Raw genomic sequence first — 16578 nt, 5'->3', positions numbered from 1 at the left:
CTTTAAATACCTCTTGTTCCCATTTTGTGCCACTGATTTTTACCACTTTTTCCTCTTTTTTTTTGCCACTTTTAGTCATCAAGCAAAAGAGCCATTTTATCAGTCAGACAGGACTCAGTCAGAGCAACACTGATGTTTCTGCTGCACATATTTTTACTCTAATGCAGCGATACTCAATGCATGGCTCTAGACCCACATGTGGCTCTTTCAGGATTATTTGTGGCTCTTTTATGTCTTAATTTTAAATATAATTCACCCACAAAACCTTAAAAAAGGGAAGCTTTTTGCCATTTTTCACATTTTTTTGGCCCTTTTGTGACCATATAAGCTACCTTTTGCCATTAAATACCTCTTGTTCCCATTTTTAGCAACTGGTTTTTGCCACTTTTTCCTCATTTTTTGCCACTTCTATCCCATTATTGCTGTTTTTCACCACTTTTTTGCCCCTTTTTGCCCATTTAAGCTACCTTTTGTCATAAAGTACCTCTTGTTCCCATTTTTAGCAACTGGTTTTTGCCATTTTTTCCTATTCTTGCCACTTTTATCCCATTTTTGTCATTTTTTTCAACACTTTTTTGCTCCTTTTTGCCCATTTAAGCTACATTTTGCCATTAAATACCACTTGTTCCCATTTATTGCCACTGGTTTTAACTCTTTTTCCCCATTTTTCACAATTTTTGCCTCTTTTTGCCCATTTATGCTTCCCTTTTGCCTTTAAATACCTCTTGTTCCCATTTTGTGCCACTGATTTTTACCACTTTTTCCTCTTTTTTTGCCACTTTTATCCCATTTTTGCCATTTTTCCCCACTTTTTTGCCCCTTTTTGCCCATTTAAGCCACCTTTGCCTTTAAAACCACTGGTTTCCTATTTGTTGCCCTTCTTTCTGCCACTTTTATCCCATTTTTGCCATTTTTCACCAGTTTCTTGGCCCCCATTCAGCATGTCTGTTAGCATGTTAGCTCTGCAGGTCCTGTAAATTTAGCGTGTCTGTTAGCGTGCTAGCTCTGCAGGTTTCCTGTATCTGTGTGCTTTGTGTCAGTTAGGACTCTTACCGCTGATGCGCTGGCAGACAGAACATAGTTTCGAGGCCTCGTCTCCTGAAAATCAGGCGCAGCCTACAAACAGAGCAGGGAGGGGGAGACTCGGGTTGGCACGGTCATGCAGTCAGTCATCGGGCAGAAACTCTACATGACGGTCATTCAAAGTTAGACAGAAGCAGCAGCTAACAGAGAAGCAGCAGAAACACATGAAAGCAGAGCGTAGGCAGCAAAACTCAAACCTCAGGACCGGATTCACTAAAGGACTGCACTGCTTTGGTCCTGGTCACTCTGGAGCAGAACCCTGGACTACATTACAACACCAACCACACCAGTGGGAGTTTGGTGCCACTTTTTAACCATTTTTCTCCCTTCTTAGGTCATAATCTTTCATTAAAAGAGAAGTAAGATTACTGCATGTCTGTTATCAGGAGGATCCATCCCTCAAAGCTTCAAGCTGATACTCCTGTTTCTAGTCAGAGTATGATCGGACCAATCAGAGTCATTTGAGGAGAAAGAGGCGGAGCGGAGGTGTGGTTTAGACCTACTTCATCATGTCCCATCAGCTTTTTTAAGGCCCTTCCCAAATCCCACCTCTGATCTGAATTGTCCCACTGATCTGTGAAAATGCTCATCTGTTCTGTCAGATTACACCTCATCATCACACAGCAGGAGACGTTCACCTTTTTCTTGTGGAGACTCCTGAATCCAGGCTCACATAGAGCTCATGTATCAGGGTGAATCATCCGAGTTTTACGGTAATTAGCAGGGTGGTTTGTGCCTAAATGGAGCAGACGGTGGGTGTAAATCTGCAGAGTTCCTGCTGCTATTAGCAGCACAGTCCAGTCTTTGTGAATCAGGCCCTGTCTTTTATTATTACAGCAGTTTAGAGAAGAGAAGAAAATACAGGTCTGAGCATCTTTGAGTCAGTGTAATCCATACAGAAGCTTCTCTCTCTGTGGCCCTCAGCCATGCTGCAGGCAGAGACAGATTAGCATGCTGGCTAAAATATGACCAGCATGATGCAGAACAACAGCTGAAGAGATTCTGTGTGGGAAATATTTTTTTAAGTTAAAAATGTAGAAGCTGTGTGCCTTTCTGCTCTCATCACACGTCCTTCTTTAGGCATTTATTTTCCATAGACTGCAAGTGGCCATTAAAAACAATTCTAAAACAGAAAGCAGTAAGAGTGAGTGCTATAGTGCCCCCAGCTGGTCTTTTACTCTAACTACAGCTGCACTGCTACTGCACTTTTCAGCCTCAACAGATCTGAATGTTATCAGAGGAAGAAGAAGATGGATACAAAAAAGAAGACAAGAAAAGGAAGACAATAAAGAAAAAGACAGATAGGGAAAGGAATAGAGGAAAAAAACACCTGAGGTAAAAAGAGAAGAAGATGAAGGATAATAGGAGGATGAAGAAGAACACCAGGAAAAGAAGAAGGCAAAGAAAGAGATGATGATGGAGAGGATGAAGGAAAATAGGTCAAAGACTAAGGGGAACTGAACTACTCGTACACAAAATCATCAGCAGATGGTTTTGTGGCGGAGGCGTCCATCTTTGTTCAAACGTGCTGCTTAAATAAATGTGAGATGAAAAAAGAAGAAGAAGAGACATAAACTTTATCTCACCGCTGCTTTGGCCTCGGCCTGTTTCGCTTTTTTCAAGCGAGCTTTGCAGATGTCCAGATCCAGACGTCGGTTCTCCAGAAGTTTCCGCTCTTTCTGCGAAGAACAAACAAAAAAAAAATCATGAGACTGCAAAGAACGATGCTGGAAATACGCTGTATGTATTCTGCTACCACGCTCCAGCTTCTGTGGGTGGAAATAAACCTGATTACGCTTTATTTTTCTAAAGAAGAAGGAGAGGAAGAAGAAGAGAAAGAGGAAGATGGTTGAACTGAAATTAGTTTGATTAAAATCTGAAGACAAGGAGGCAGACTGGAGCTGTTCTTCTTGTTTCCAGGTCCTGATAAACTGGAAGTTTGTATCTTCCTAAAGGGAAACACCCCTTCAATGTCCATTTAAGGGCGTGAGGCTGCAGGGCCGTGTGACTAAGGGTGCTTTCACATTAGGCCCAGTTATTTCAAACCGCGCTGCGGCGCAATTCCTCCCCCTCCCCCTTCCCCCGCTGGCGTGCTTTCACACTAGCAACACTGATCCGTGCCCAGGCCCACTTGCGAATTTACTCGGTCTGAAACAGCAGGTGGCGGTAAGCACATAGCTGGTTTACAACCCTGCCAAGGAGGAGAGAGCAGAAGAAGCTACCATGGCAACCACTGGGGTCATGACCTGAGCGAAGATTATTTTTGTTTTGACCCGGCAAAAAGTCCATCCTGCAGCCATGGATGATGAAAATCACTTTTTAAGTTGCCAGCAACTTCGCTCTTCATATCTGGCTGGATTCTGATGATTTCCGCCCTTTATCGAGGAAAAATGTGAACAAACTGCTGCACTGCAGAAAGTTTAGTTTTTACTTTGACGTCATAAAGCTGATACGGCGCTCTGTCCTGTATCTGAGTGTGGTTGCATTCACATCTCATCCAAACCGTGCCAAAGTACACTTGAATCGCGCCCGAGACCACCTCCCCATGTGGGCCCGGGCACGCTTTGTTTGCATTCACACTACCCAAACGAACTGGACCCAGGACTGGGCCCCTAGTGTGAAAGCACCCTGAAATGAGATGTCATGGTTCTAGATGGTTCCAGAACAGTTCCCTTGTTTGGCGAGAACCACGCAGCATCTTAAAGAGCTGACTCCTGAGAGTCTGCATCACATGAAGGCAATTTTTCTACAAAACTGTGACTATTTCTACTGTTAGGATTTTTTAGATTATTCTCTGGAAATTACAGAGAAATTTGACTTACTAACTTGAACTGTTAGGGGGAATCTGCTTTACAATATTTAGGAATTTTAAAGAAATACGGGGGGAAATCCTACCCCCAATCTCTTATATTTCTGTGTATTTTGAGTTTTTGATTCCATTTTTTTAATTTTGTTTCGGGGGGAGTGCTCTGAAATTCGTAGGTACTTTCACAGGCATTATTAGAATTTATAAGGGTTTTTTATTAATATTATTTTGAGGGAATTTCCTGGAAAAAATTTTTATGGATTTTTTGGGGTGAATTTGTCTTGAAATTTAGCATCGCTTACAAGTGGTTATTTGGGAAATTTATTTGTAAATTTTTGGGAAAAAAAAAGATTATACATTTTTGGTTGGAAATTCTCGTTTAGGTTTTTGGAAACTTGCAGGAAACCTTTAAATGGAAATATTTAAACTGTCTGAAGGTTTCACTGAAATGTTTAATCATATTTTATTTTTAATGGGATTTTTTTTAAAGAGGTTTAAGAATTTGCACAGAACTTCTTTTCATTTCTTGGAAATCTCTAATAATCCTAAAAGAAGTTTTCCAAGTTAAGAGAAAAAAATATTCTTTATCAAAATGACAAGTAAAGAAATAATAGTGCTGTCCTTGTACAGACGTTTCTGGTGAAACTCACTTCCTGTTCAAAGATCTGACTCGGGTTTTAGACTAATCAGGCCCCACTAGTCCTGAATAAGTGGGATTATCTAAAAATGCTCTCCAAACAGCCGCTCAGGTCTGGAGGGGTTAAAGAGCTGAACATCAGTGAGAGGCTTACAGAGATGGTCCTCCAGTCTCCTTCCAGAAAGTTCCTCAGAGGGGTGAAGAAGTTCATGGTAGTGGTGTGGAGGAACTCGCGCTCAGCTCCGCCCAGTCTCTTCTGATATTCTCCCACCGTGATCAGAGTTTTACCTATAACCAGAAACACAAATGCACACGTTGATCACACGTTTGTGATCCTCTGGAGCAGCGATGCTCAACCTGTGGTTCTTTAATGTCTTCATTAGAAACATTATTCCCCCAGAAATCTGTAAAAATGAAAATTTTACCTCAGAATTTATCCATTGCAAGTCATTAATGAGTTTGTTTCCCACACTGACACAGTAGGCTCTAATTGTCAAACTCTATTTTTGTCTATTGCCCTTATTTGCAATTTTTTTACTACTTTAATTCCATTTTTACTGCTTTTTAGCCCATTTTTGACACTTTTATCCAGCTTTTGCAATTTTTGGCCCCTTTCTTTAGCCTATTGTTGCCACTTTTCGCCACTCATGATTCTCCAAGTTTTTTCCACTTTTGGACCATTTTTGCCACCTATAACTAGTTTTTTTGCCACTTTTCTCTCAGTGTTTGCCACTTTAAGCTCATTTTTTGCCACTTCTTTCTGTCACTTTTCTCCCCTTTTTAACACTTTTATCCAGCTTTTTGCAATTTTTTGCCCTTTTTTTCACCTTTTGCCACTTTTCGCCCAATTGAGCTGCCTTTTGCAATTAAATGCCACTAATTTCCCATTTTGCCACTCTTTGATGCCAATTTTTCCAGATTTTTCCAGATTTTTGCCCATTTTTGTCACTCTTCACTCATGTTTCTCCATGTTTCTGCAACTTTTGGACCATTTTTGCCACCTATAACTTATTTTTGCCACTTTTCTCCCAGTGTTTGCCGCTTTAAGCCCATTTTTTTGCCACTTCTTTTTGTCACTTTTCTCCCCTTACTGACACTTTTATCCTGCTTTGTGCAATTTTTGCCCCTTTTTGCCCATTTATGCTGCCTCTTGCAATTAAATGGCACTTTATGCCCATTTTTCCCACCTTTTTTCTGTTTTTTGCCCATGTTAGTCACTTTTCACTCATTTTTTGCAACGTTTTTGCCACTTTTAACTCCTTTTTTTGGTCACTTCCCACCTATTTTTGCCACTTTTCTCCCAGTGTTTGCCGCTTTTTGACAGTTTTTGCCACCTTTAACTTATTTTAATTGCCACTTTTCACCACTTAAATTGTGGCTCTTTCAAATATATTTTTCAACAATTTGGTTCTTTGGATGAGCAGGGTTGAGTAACACTGCTCTGGAGGGACTACGGTGGCCCTGGAGGTCAGTTTAATGTCTACTGACCGTACGGCGTCTCTGGGCCAAACTCAGCGGCAGCGTCCAGCATGTATTGTCCCAGCAGCTCTGCATTGGTGGTCCTGGAGGGAATCTTCTTATCTAGTTTATCGTAGATGAACTCCTCTATCCGAGCGCCTGGAGGACAAAAACACTGTTATAGAGATATAAAAACACTAAAATCTCTGATTCTCTGATAGACTGTGAGGCTGCAGCCGTCTAATCCTCGGTGTTCCAACCGTGAAGTTTGGTCCATGGCGTCAATACTCAAACATAAAAGCTTGAACCCTCTAAGGAGACACGGTTTACATTTAAAAACAGACATTAAGTCAGATGTAGATTTTTGCTGCTTTCATGAGTTTTTCTGGGTTTTTAGGTTTGACATTACAGAGAGTCATTCCTTACACCAGGACAGGCCGTGTCAGAGGCCCCTCCATCACTCTGGGCCCCCTCCCCCCTCGTTCACGGCCTTGTTGGACGCTTTTCTAAAAAGACTTTAGTAACCATTGTCTGAGAGCGAAGGTCGCTTCAGCTGCAGCCAATCAGACGAGAGCAGCGTGTCTACCTGCATGGAGCTCATTAGTAATTCAACACCTTCCTGCCTGTCCCAGTGATGAACCCACAATTTTAACATGACAACACACATTCATCTATCAGCTTACTAAAAACACCGTACGGTTTAGTGAGCTTCATCCTGTGATTATCATGGAGACGTTTTCAACAAAGCACTCTGGGAAATGACTCACCTGTGTGATCGACTGGAGCATGAAGGGTTAAAAAACACACAACAGTTAGACACAACTAAGACATAAATACCAGCTTTAAACACATCTATTCAACATTGAAATAAGATGACTGAATGGAGATTTCACTTAAACACATTCAAATAAAACACACTGAAAATGAGACGTTTAAGTGTCTGCAGGGAAATCAGAACGTTTCCTCCATCTCCTATCCAGTCCAAAGAGGTGGGCTGATGAGTTAGAGTCTTATTTTGATTTATTTTTCTGTCCAATTAAACAGAAAAAATTAAACACTTTCATAAACTCCACTTTTTTGATTGGACTGGTCTGGTTTGTTCTGGTTGCTGATTGGTTGAGAGGACTGGTTATGTTTGTTCTGGTTGCTGATTGGTTGAGAGGACTGGTTATGTTTGTTCTGGTTGCTGATTGGTTGTGAGGACTGGTTATGTTTGTTCTGGTTGCTGATTGGTTGTGAGGACTGGTTATGTTTGTTCTGGTTGCTGATTGGTTGTGAGGACTGGTTATGTTTGTTCTGGTTGCTGATTGGTTGTGAGGACTGGTTATGTTTGTTCTGGTTGCTGATTGGTTGAGAGGACTGGTTATGTTTGTTCTGGTTGCTGATTGGTTGTGAGGACTGGTCTGGTTAGTTCTGGTTACTGATTGGTTGTGAGGACTGGTCTGGGTTGTTCTGGTTGCTGATTGGTTGTGAGGACTGGTCTGGTTAGTTCTGGTTACTGATTGGTTGTGAGGACTGGTCTGGGTTGTTCTGGTTGCTGATTGGTTGTGAGGACTGGTCTGGTTAGTTCTGGTTACTGATTGGTTGTGAGGACTGGTCTGGGTTGTTCTGGTTGCTGATTGGTTGTGAGGACTGGTCTGGTTTGTTCTGGTTACTGATTGGTTGTGAGGACTGGTTATGTTTGTTCTGGTTGCTGATTGGTTGAGAGGACTGGTCTGGTTTGTTCTGGTTGCTGATTGGTTGAGAGGACTGGTTATGTTTGTTCTGGTTGCTGATTGGTTGTGAGGACTGGTCTGGGGGTTTTTCTGGTCTTACTAGGATTTGGCTGCAGCAGCACTTCGCTCTGTCTCAGGATCTTCTCGGTCCAGTTCTTGGTGCTGTCCCCCCGACTGATCAGGTTCTCTAAGTGAGCGTCCAGCTCCGTCTTCTCAGCCTGACCCAGCTTCTCCTCCGTGAACTGAGACACAAAAACAGAAATGTTAGAGGAGATCAGGCGTGTTAGAGAGGGCCACACTCATTTAACTGTTGAAACCACTGAGCTAAACTGCTGTGATTGCTGGGATATTCTCATAATCATTGAAGGATAATATGAAGCTTGATTATTTGTTGGGTTTGGACCAACCAGGACTCTTCTAGAGCTGGTCACCATCGGGGGAGAAGGACCTCAGTAAGAGTGAAGACCAAGGACCTGATACTTGAACTCCAGAGATCTTGTGTGGAGATGGGACAAGGTTCCAGAGGGACAACCATCACTGCAGCTCTCCGCTGATCTGAGCTTTATGGAGGAGAGGAGAGCTGAAGACTCTCCTCAGAGGGAAACATGAAAGTCTGACTGGGGTTTTTAAGAGACCTTACTTCCTTCCACTGGCTCCCTGTCCCTTTAAAACTGAGTTACACCTTTTACTGATCCCTTAGAAGCTCTTCTGGGTTTTACCTAAGCTTATATTTCTAAAATGTTGACTTCTTGGGATCCTAAGGAGACTTCCCGGTCGTTCCAAAGTCCAAACTCAAATCTAAAGGAGATCAAGCGTTTGCCATCAGGGCCCCTTGACTTTGGGACGACCTGCCCGAAGAGATGAGGCTTCTGGATTCAGGAACGTCTTTGAAATCCCTCCTTCTAATTTTTATTTTCCATCTGTGAATTTTCTGTGTGTCTTCATTTTTTCTGCTGTCCTGTCTGTTTCATTTTCACTAGTGTAACACGTCTTCTTCTATTCTTTATTATCTATTCTGTAACTGTGTCACATCCTCATACCATGTAGTCTTTCATTGTGTTTCCTATTCTATGGCAGGTTGTCAAACTCAATCACAGCAGGGGCCGGATTCTGAACTTGGGTCTAACCTGAGGGCCTAACAGGGTCGATATTTAACCACTGAGTGTCAAATTAAATGATGTTTAGATAAGAAGGTCAACATGTCAAGTTAAAATCTCAAAATCTGACATAAAAAGTCAAACTTATAAGTTTAAAAAGTGAAAACATGACATTTAAAGTAGGGGTGTAAAGGCACGTGTATTCGTACCGTACCGATACGGGCCTCTCCGGTTCCATGTGGAGCCAAGCTCACAGACAGACGGAAAACCAGAGAACAACTCACTGTCACACTGTCCTGGCCACAGCAAATGACACCAACAGCCTGAATATTCCCAGGTAACACTGTCCTGTTGTCCTAAAATACAACAGTTGACAAAGACATTAGCTCTGACATTACTCTGCAGCTGTGTCATCCAGCGGACCAATCAAAGCGTTTGAAAAGGTTCAAACAAGAACATCACTTTAAAGAGGAGGAACCAGCCAGTTTTGAATTTCCTATTCTTTAAGATAGTTCTTATTAAAACAATGGTGCTCTGGCTTTGTGAATCAAAGCAATTTTACCTTCAACCTCAGCCTCAGAGGAGTGAGATTCTGTGAGTGAGACTCATAGCAGCTACAGCTGCGTCATAGGTAAAGTTATCCTCAGATTTCACACGGCTCTGACCTCTTTATCCACCAAGATGGGCTGTGAAAAGTTCTCCCAAACATTGTAGAAGGTCCCACTGGTTAAAAAAGTAATCCAGTGCTGAAGTGAGAGGGGTATGGCTGCAGCCCGGAGACCTCTGAAATCCTGATTATTAACAGTCAAAATATGAGGTAAACATCAAAATCATGAGTTTCAAGTGTCAAAATATTAAATAGAATTAAAAATCATGAGTTTTTAAGGTAAAAATGATATAAAAGTTAAAGTTGGGAGTTGAAGAAGGTCAGAACATGAGGTAAAGCCAAAATCATGATGGTAAAAGGTCAAAAACTAAGATAAAATAAAAAATCATGCATTTTTAAAGATTTCTGTTTTGGGGGCATTTTTGTACCTTTATTAGATAGAGGAGGACAGTGGATAGAGCTGGAAACAGGGTGAAGAGTGGGGGAGAGACATGTGGTAAAGGGCCTCATGCTGGATTCGAACCCGGGCCGCCCGCGTACATGGGGAGCGCCTTTAACCACTAGGCCACCTGCTCCCCAAATCATGCATTTTTAAGGTAAAAAAAAATGAGATAAAATTTATTTAGGAGTTGAAAAAGGTTGAAATATATCAAAATCATGACTTTAAAAAGCCTAAACAGGATTTAAAATGATGAATCTAAAAGGTTAAAATATGACATAAAAAGTCAAAACCATATCTTTCAGCCATAACTGTGAGAAGCAAAACTGAACTGAATTGAGAAAACACAAATTTCTTCCCCTCATTCCTGACTCCTGACAAGTTCACATTTTTATACTGGAGGAAATCTGCAAACCTCATAATGGTGGGCCAGTTCTAATAAAAATATCCTCTGAGCTGGTGGGCCGGGTATTACTGCAACACAGGCCGGAATTTGCCCCCGGGCCATGAGTTTGACACCTGTGTTCTGTGTTGTTTAGTTTATTTAACAGCCTTTTAGGACCTCTCTGCTGTTCGTCATTACTTGCTGAATTCCAAATATTATCTTTTAAAGAATTTGGTAAATACCCATCAGAGTAGTTCATATGTATAATTTATTTTTATTCATATTAATGCATTCTCAACAAACGATGTCAAACATGATGAAACAGCACCCTGCTGCAGACCTGATGGTTTATCTAATCCTGGACCAGAGAATAAGACCATCTGTGGGCTCAGACCGGTCTGCCTGGCTTCAACCATCCTGGCTCTGACTGACGGGCCGACGCAGCCAGCTGGACTCTAACGGAGCTCAGATGGACCAGAGATTCATCATCACTGTCAGTGAGCAGCAGGGGAATCAGAGACTCACTGCAGCTTTAGGATGGGATCAATGACGAGATAAAGCTCTGAGAGGAAAAACTAGAAAAGTAGGGGCCGAGTCAATACTGCCAGACCTTCAGGGACCATCAGAGACCCTCAGGGACCCTCAGGGACCCTCTGGTTCACGCTGGGGTCATTGGTTTGTGAGAATTTGATTAACCTTTGACCAGCTAAAGTCCAGCCCAGAGAAGGTTTGGTCAGGTGCATTTACACAGTGCAGTTTTGGTGCAGGCTCACAGGCGCCCCCTGATGGTCATCAGAGTAAATGCAGGTTTCTGGTCTGGCTCCAGTTTCAGACCTGCAGGCTGAATCCACATCTCATAAACCCAGAATTGCTGGGACACCCAGCAGAGACATCCTTTCTCACTAGATCAGCCAAACTCAGACTTTCAGCTGCAAGTATGAGTCTGTTTGAAGAGGACCGGGTCTAAGAACCAAGCACAGAGACCCACTCTGGGTCTAACTACACTTGGTTTTGGGGTATTGTGCACAGCTGTAATGTGTCCTTTGTCCCAGAGTTCGTCCTGCCTACTTCCTGTGCAGCTCTGCAGGTTTCCTGTTTCCCAAAATGCTCTCTGATAGAGAAGGAATCACTCAGAACTGCAGCCCTCAGATCAGTCCTGAAGAAATGAATCAGCAGATTTAACAACCTCTGACATGTTTAATCTGAGGATTATAATCCACATTAATCTGGGAGAATGTTATGTTAACGTCTGGTTTTGTCTGAAACCGAAGACATTTACAGAAGTGTGACGATCACTGAGGTCTGACGGTGGACCACAAATAAAAGATTAATTCCAGCTTCAAAAGAATCAATAATTAAATTAAATTCTTGGTAATGTTTTACAATGATGAAGAATTTCCTGTTTCATTAGTGGAAGCACTCACAGCGCTCTGTGTGAATCATGGACATTCTGCCACCAGGGGGCGCTCAATCAAAACAACAAAAAAAGAGAAAGAGTCAAGGGTTCAGATTTGCCAAGTAAAGAAATATAAAACAGCACAACAAATCCTTCAGGGGATGCACGGCGGTGCAGGGTTAACCCTGTTGCCTCACAGATGGTTTCGTGTTTGATTCCCTAATATACAATTATTTTTAGGTTCCCCTTCGTTAATATTTTTCAGTAAAGACAACTAATACATTATTCTTTATTTATTAGGCCAGGGGTGTCAAACTCAAGGCCTGGGGGCCAAATCCGGCCCATGGTACGGTTACATCCAACCCACCAGATCCTATCATGTCTTTATTCTGGTTTGAGGTCTGCAGATTTCCTCCAATTTAAAAATGTAAACTTAGCCGTGAGGATTTAAAATATCCTTCATTAGAAAAAGTAAAAAGTTCAAATAAATAGATAAAAAGTCAGGATTATGGTAAAATACATTACATCTCACAGTTATGACACAAAGTTATAGATTTAATGTTTTATTTCATATGTTGACCTTTTCAATTCACAATTTTGATTTTTTTAACCTTTTTTTAAGTATTTAAAATTTTTAAGTAATGTTTTGACCTTTTAAACTCATGATTATGATTTTTTTTCTCACAGTTTGATTTTTTTAGCTCCTTACTTTGATATTTTTTTACATAATTTGACCTTTTAGATCCTCAAGTTAAAATTTTAAGTTATATTTTAACCTTTAAAACTCCAAATTTAGATGTTTTTATCAGGCTTTGACATTTTAAACTGATGATTCTGAATTTATCTCATATTTTGACTGTTAAGAATCAGGATTTCAACATTCCATCTCATATTTTTGACTTTAAAAAACATTATTTTGATTTTAAATATCATGTTTTGAACCTTTTGAGGTAATAAGTTGAATTTTTATCAGACTTTGAGCCTTTAAATGTATCATTGTGACCTTTTGAATCTCAAAATCCTTTATCATCAGTGTTATGGTTTTTTCCCCATAATTCATTGCTGGTGAAAATGAGGTTGACAGGTTATGGTTAAATGTGGACCCTGCTCAGCCCTCAGGTTGGACCCAAATTCAGAATTTGGCCCCTGCTGTGATTTAGTTTGACACTCCTGACCTAAACAATATTCGACAGAATGTACCGGTAAAACGGTTTCAAACAAATATCTATTATTTATTGATAGTGATTCTTTTGGCTCATACCGCAAATTTGATTTAGAGGGCTTTATTGAAGAGGATTTTTAATGTCGATCTCATTTTAAATAAGAAAAACATGGTCATTAGTGTTTGCAGAATGAGCATAAAATCTCTGCTGCCAATAAAAATGAAACTGATGCTCTGACACATTTCAAGTCACAGAAATATTGAAACTTTTGCAGTATTTGCGATCGATGGCCCAGCCCTCAGCGGGGTAGGAAATGGATGGATGAAAGTGTTTGTTTCTCATTTTCACAAGAATAATGAATCTACATCCCTTTACAGTGTGACGGCGGTGAGCGCTCTCACAGCGCAGCGCCAGGTTTCGGCCCCTCTGTAGCTCAACTGTGTGGGAGTCCGGGGCCCAGATGGTCTACTGGTTGGGCTGTTGTTCCGTCTTGTTTTTTTTTTTTTGGTACTCAAATTTCTCATGGAGACGGCCAACGTGATGTTTAGCGTCTTCCATATCGAGTTGGTTGTCACTTATTTGGACAAACTGCCCAAAATGCATTCCCAGAGACGTTTCAGGGAGTTTGAGTCATTCTGCACTGTAGATGGGTTAAATGCTTAAAGATTTTTAATCAGATTGATTGTGAAGATGGATTAAACCGCAATTAACTCGTTCATTTTGACAGCTCGTTAAAAATAATAAAAAAGGGCAAAACTGGGCAAAAAAGTGGTCAAACAAAAGCAAAAGAGGGCAAAAATTTGCAAAAAGCTGGCTTAAATGGGTAAAAGTGGCAAAATAGATCACAAGTGGCAGAAAAGTGGCAAAAAAGGGTTCAAGCTGCTGAAAGGGGGTGAAAAGAGGTTAAAAGTGATGGAAAAAAATGGCCAAACAATAGCAAAATATGGAGAAAAGTGGCAAAAAGGTAGCAAAATGGATTAAATGTGGCAAAAAAAATCCCAAAAAAGTGGCAAAATAAGTCAAAAGTAGTAATAACAAAAAGGCTAAAAAAGAGGCAGCAAAATGGTTTAAGTTGTCAAAAGTTGTGGCAAAAAAATAGGTAGAAAAATTGGTTAACTTGGTTAACATTAGGGGTGCACTGATCGATCTGCAAAAATTGGAATCGGCGCCGATTTCCTTAATTTTAGTGGATCAGCAATCGACTGATCCTTGTAAATAAGATCAGTTTCATATGCCTCCACCTACTAAAACATGAAAAATGAAAGCCTAAAGGAACTGATATAATTTAGTAGTTTGGACAGCAATGCTCTAAACTTTTCATTCATATTGAGAGAACTACCTCATGTGCAGTTAAAACAACAAGTTTGTATTGTTTCACAGGTATTGTTCAATGTTTTTCAATAAAATAAGACTGGAACATTGAAGGTGTATGCTGTCAGTTATACAAAAAATCGGTATCGGCCAAAATCGGAATCGGCAGGTCAGGCTTTTTAAAGATCGGTGATTGGCCAGAAAATTGCAATCGGTGCACCCCTATTAAAAATAGCATGAATGAATAATTTCAACACCAATCTTAACCCAATAATAGCCTGCCGTGTTTTTCAGCTCTTAATTAGGTAACTGTTAGCCAGGATGCTAGTACCAATGCTGCTGCTCCAACACACACACTGATATCATCAATAAATCCCAGCTGGGGAGGTCCCACTCTCTGGGGGTTTTCAGGGGTCCAGATCTGTGGGCAGGCCTGTTTACAGGACTGGCCATAAAGTTGTATGGTACAAATTCACGGCACACTAGTGTGCCCTGCCACACCACTGGAGAACCACTGAACTACATTATGTTTATTTCTGACTCCTGCTGGTTCGTGACTGTCTGTTTCTTCTCTCTGCTATCAGCTCTTAATGCTGACAGAAACGTGAAATTGAGACTTTTTTAAACGGGGTTTGGTCTGGAGTTTCTTAAACCCGTGTATTTGGTGTTTAATCCTGAGTTGTGTGTGAATTAAAGGCTGCTGGCTCTGTTAGTGATGCTGCTGTCATGGGGCTCAGCCATCAATAATAGATGGAGGCTGGACAAACGTTGATCGGCTTACAGCGCCGCTGGTTCACGGAGAAAAACACCGCCAAATAACTAGGCATGCTCCCGTCTGATTCTGTGTTGAATTAAAGCTTTTAAATCTGCAGTATGGTGGAGGTATGAATGCACAGAGCAGGCCTAACGGGGGGTTTCAATGATCCACACATCCACAGCCTGCTCGGTGCTCTACTCCCGGATGTCCCGCTGATCTTTGCCCGCTAATGAAGCCTACCTGCACGGCCCGGGTGAAGAACACCCCCGCATCTGAAGCCAGTTTCTTGACGTTGAAATCCATGATGTCGGACTGTTCGTGGAGGGAATCCTCGGATCAGCTGAGATGATGGAGCTGCAGACGCAGGATGGTAATCCTCTTCATGGAGGATCGGAAATCTGCTCTCCGCCCTGCGTTTAAAGAGACAACAGCACGTCTGCGGCTCACGACAACCCCCCCACACCCACACTGCTCCCTGCAGCGTGTACAGTACCGTCATGTTACATAAGCGCATGCGCAGGAGCGGTCCGAGGCTTCTGAGAGCCCGGGGCAAAGACGGAGAGAAGGCCCTTCAACATTTTATTAAGGCAGCCAGAGAGAAGAGAATATCTGCAGGCCTTCCTCTCCAGATCACAAACCAAGACGTTTAAAGTAGGCCTTAACATTAATGGAAATAAATCACAATATATGGATAGTGTTACATGGATTACATTAAATGTAGTGTTAATAATAAAAGCAAAATAAAAAAATCTGAACATGCTGCTGAATGCATCACAACATCACAACATGAACCTGTGGATGGTACTAACACGTGACATGGTTGGAATGACAAAAACTAAGAGGAAAGAGAATTTTAAACTGTTTTTTAAATCAAATTAACAAAGTTTGTATGAGGCACACATCATATTTATCAGCATGATATCAGTATGTGCAGATAAAACCTCACAGTTATTTATTGTATCAGCTGATGTGAATATTTCAGCCATTATTTCCAATAATAATATAAATCAGCCGTGAATATCAGTCTGTACCAGCTGTAAATATCAGTCTATATCAGCTGTAAATATCAGTCTATATCAGCTGTAAAGATCAGTCTATATCAGCTGTAAATATCAGTCTATATCAGCTGTAAATATCAGTCTATATCAGCTGTAAATATCAGTCTATATCAGCTGTAAATATCAGTCTATATCAGCTGTAAAGATCAGTCTATATCAGCTGTAAATATCAGTCTACATCAGCTGTAAATATCAGTCTGTATCAGCTGTAAATATCAGTCTATATCAGCTGTAAATATCAGTCTGTATCAGCTGTAAATATCAGTCTATATCAGCTGTAAATATCAGTCTATATCAGCTGTAAATATCAGTCTATATCAGCTGTAAATATCAGTCTACATCAGCTGTAAATATCAGTCTGTATCAGCTGTAAATATCAGTCTATATCAGCTGTAAATATCAGTCTGTACCAGCTGTAAATATCAGTCTGTATCAGCTGTAAATATCAGTCTATATCAGCTGTAAATATCAGTCTATATCAGCTGTAAATATCAGTCTATATCATCCTTAAACCTTTAGGACTGTTCTATGTAGTGCAGTTTCATGTCTGAACTATATTCATACATAAATATTGGTATCAGCTAAAATGAATGTCAAAATACTGGTATTTAGTTTATTTGCCAAAATCAAATCTAGCTTCTATGAACAGCTGTGTGAAGGTGTTAA

At 40.9% G+C, this 16578-nt stretch overlaps 1 protein-coding gene across 4 annotated transcripts in view; it reads right to left on the bottom strand.

The window, feature by feature from the left end:
• Nucleotides 1-15256, bottom strand: part of LOC121524677 (endophilin-B2-like) — a 34572-nt gene extending 19316 nt beyond the window's left edge. Inside the window, exons 1-7 of one of the 4 annotated variants that reach the window (XM_041810133.1) lie at nucleotides 15095-15256; nucleotides 7800-7941; nucleotides 6752-6763; nucleotides 6015-6143; nucleotides 4681-4814; nucleotides 2670-2762; nucleotides 1054-1116 (exon numbers count right to left, since the gene is read on the bottom strand). In XM_041810133.1, coding sequence (XP_041666067.1) covers nucleotides 1054-1116; nucleotides 2670-2762; nucleotides 4681-4814; nucleotides 6015-6143; nucleotides 6752-6763; nucleotides 7800-7941; nucleotides 15095-15157 — 636 coding nt within the window. In that variant the 5' untranslated portion in view covers nucleotides 15158-15256. The remainder of the gene's footprint in view (nucleotides 1-1053; nucleotides 1117-2669; nucleotides 2763-4680; nucleotides 4815-6014; nucleotides 6144-6751; nucleotides 6764-7799; nucleotides 7942-15094) is intronic. The other 3 variants (XM_041810135.1, XM_041810134.1, XM_041810136.1) reach the window with 3 other exon arrangements.
• Nucleotides 15257-16578: the final 1322 nt, after the last annotated feature.

Source organism: Cheilinus undulatus, linkage group 17 (genome assembly GCF_018320785.1).
Source record: "Cheilinus undulatus linkage group 17, ASM1832078v1, whole genome shotgun sequence".
NCBI classification, from domain to species: domain Eukaryota; kingdom Metazoa; phylum Chordata; class Actinopteri; order Labriformes; family Labridae; genus Cheilinus; species Cheilinus undulatus.
The sequence above is the reverse complement of the archived record's forward strand: the minus strand, read 5'-3'. Positions and strand labels throughout refer to the sequence as shown.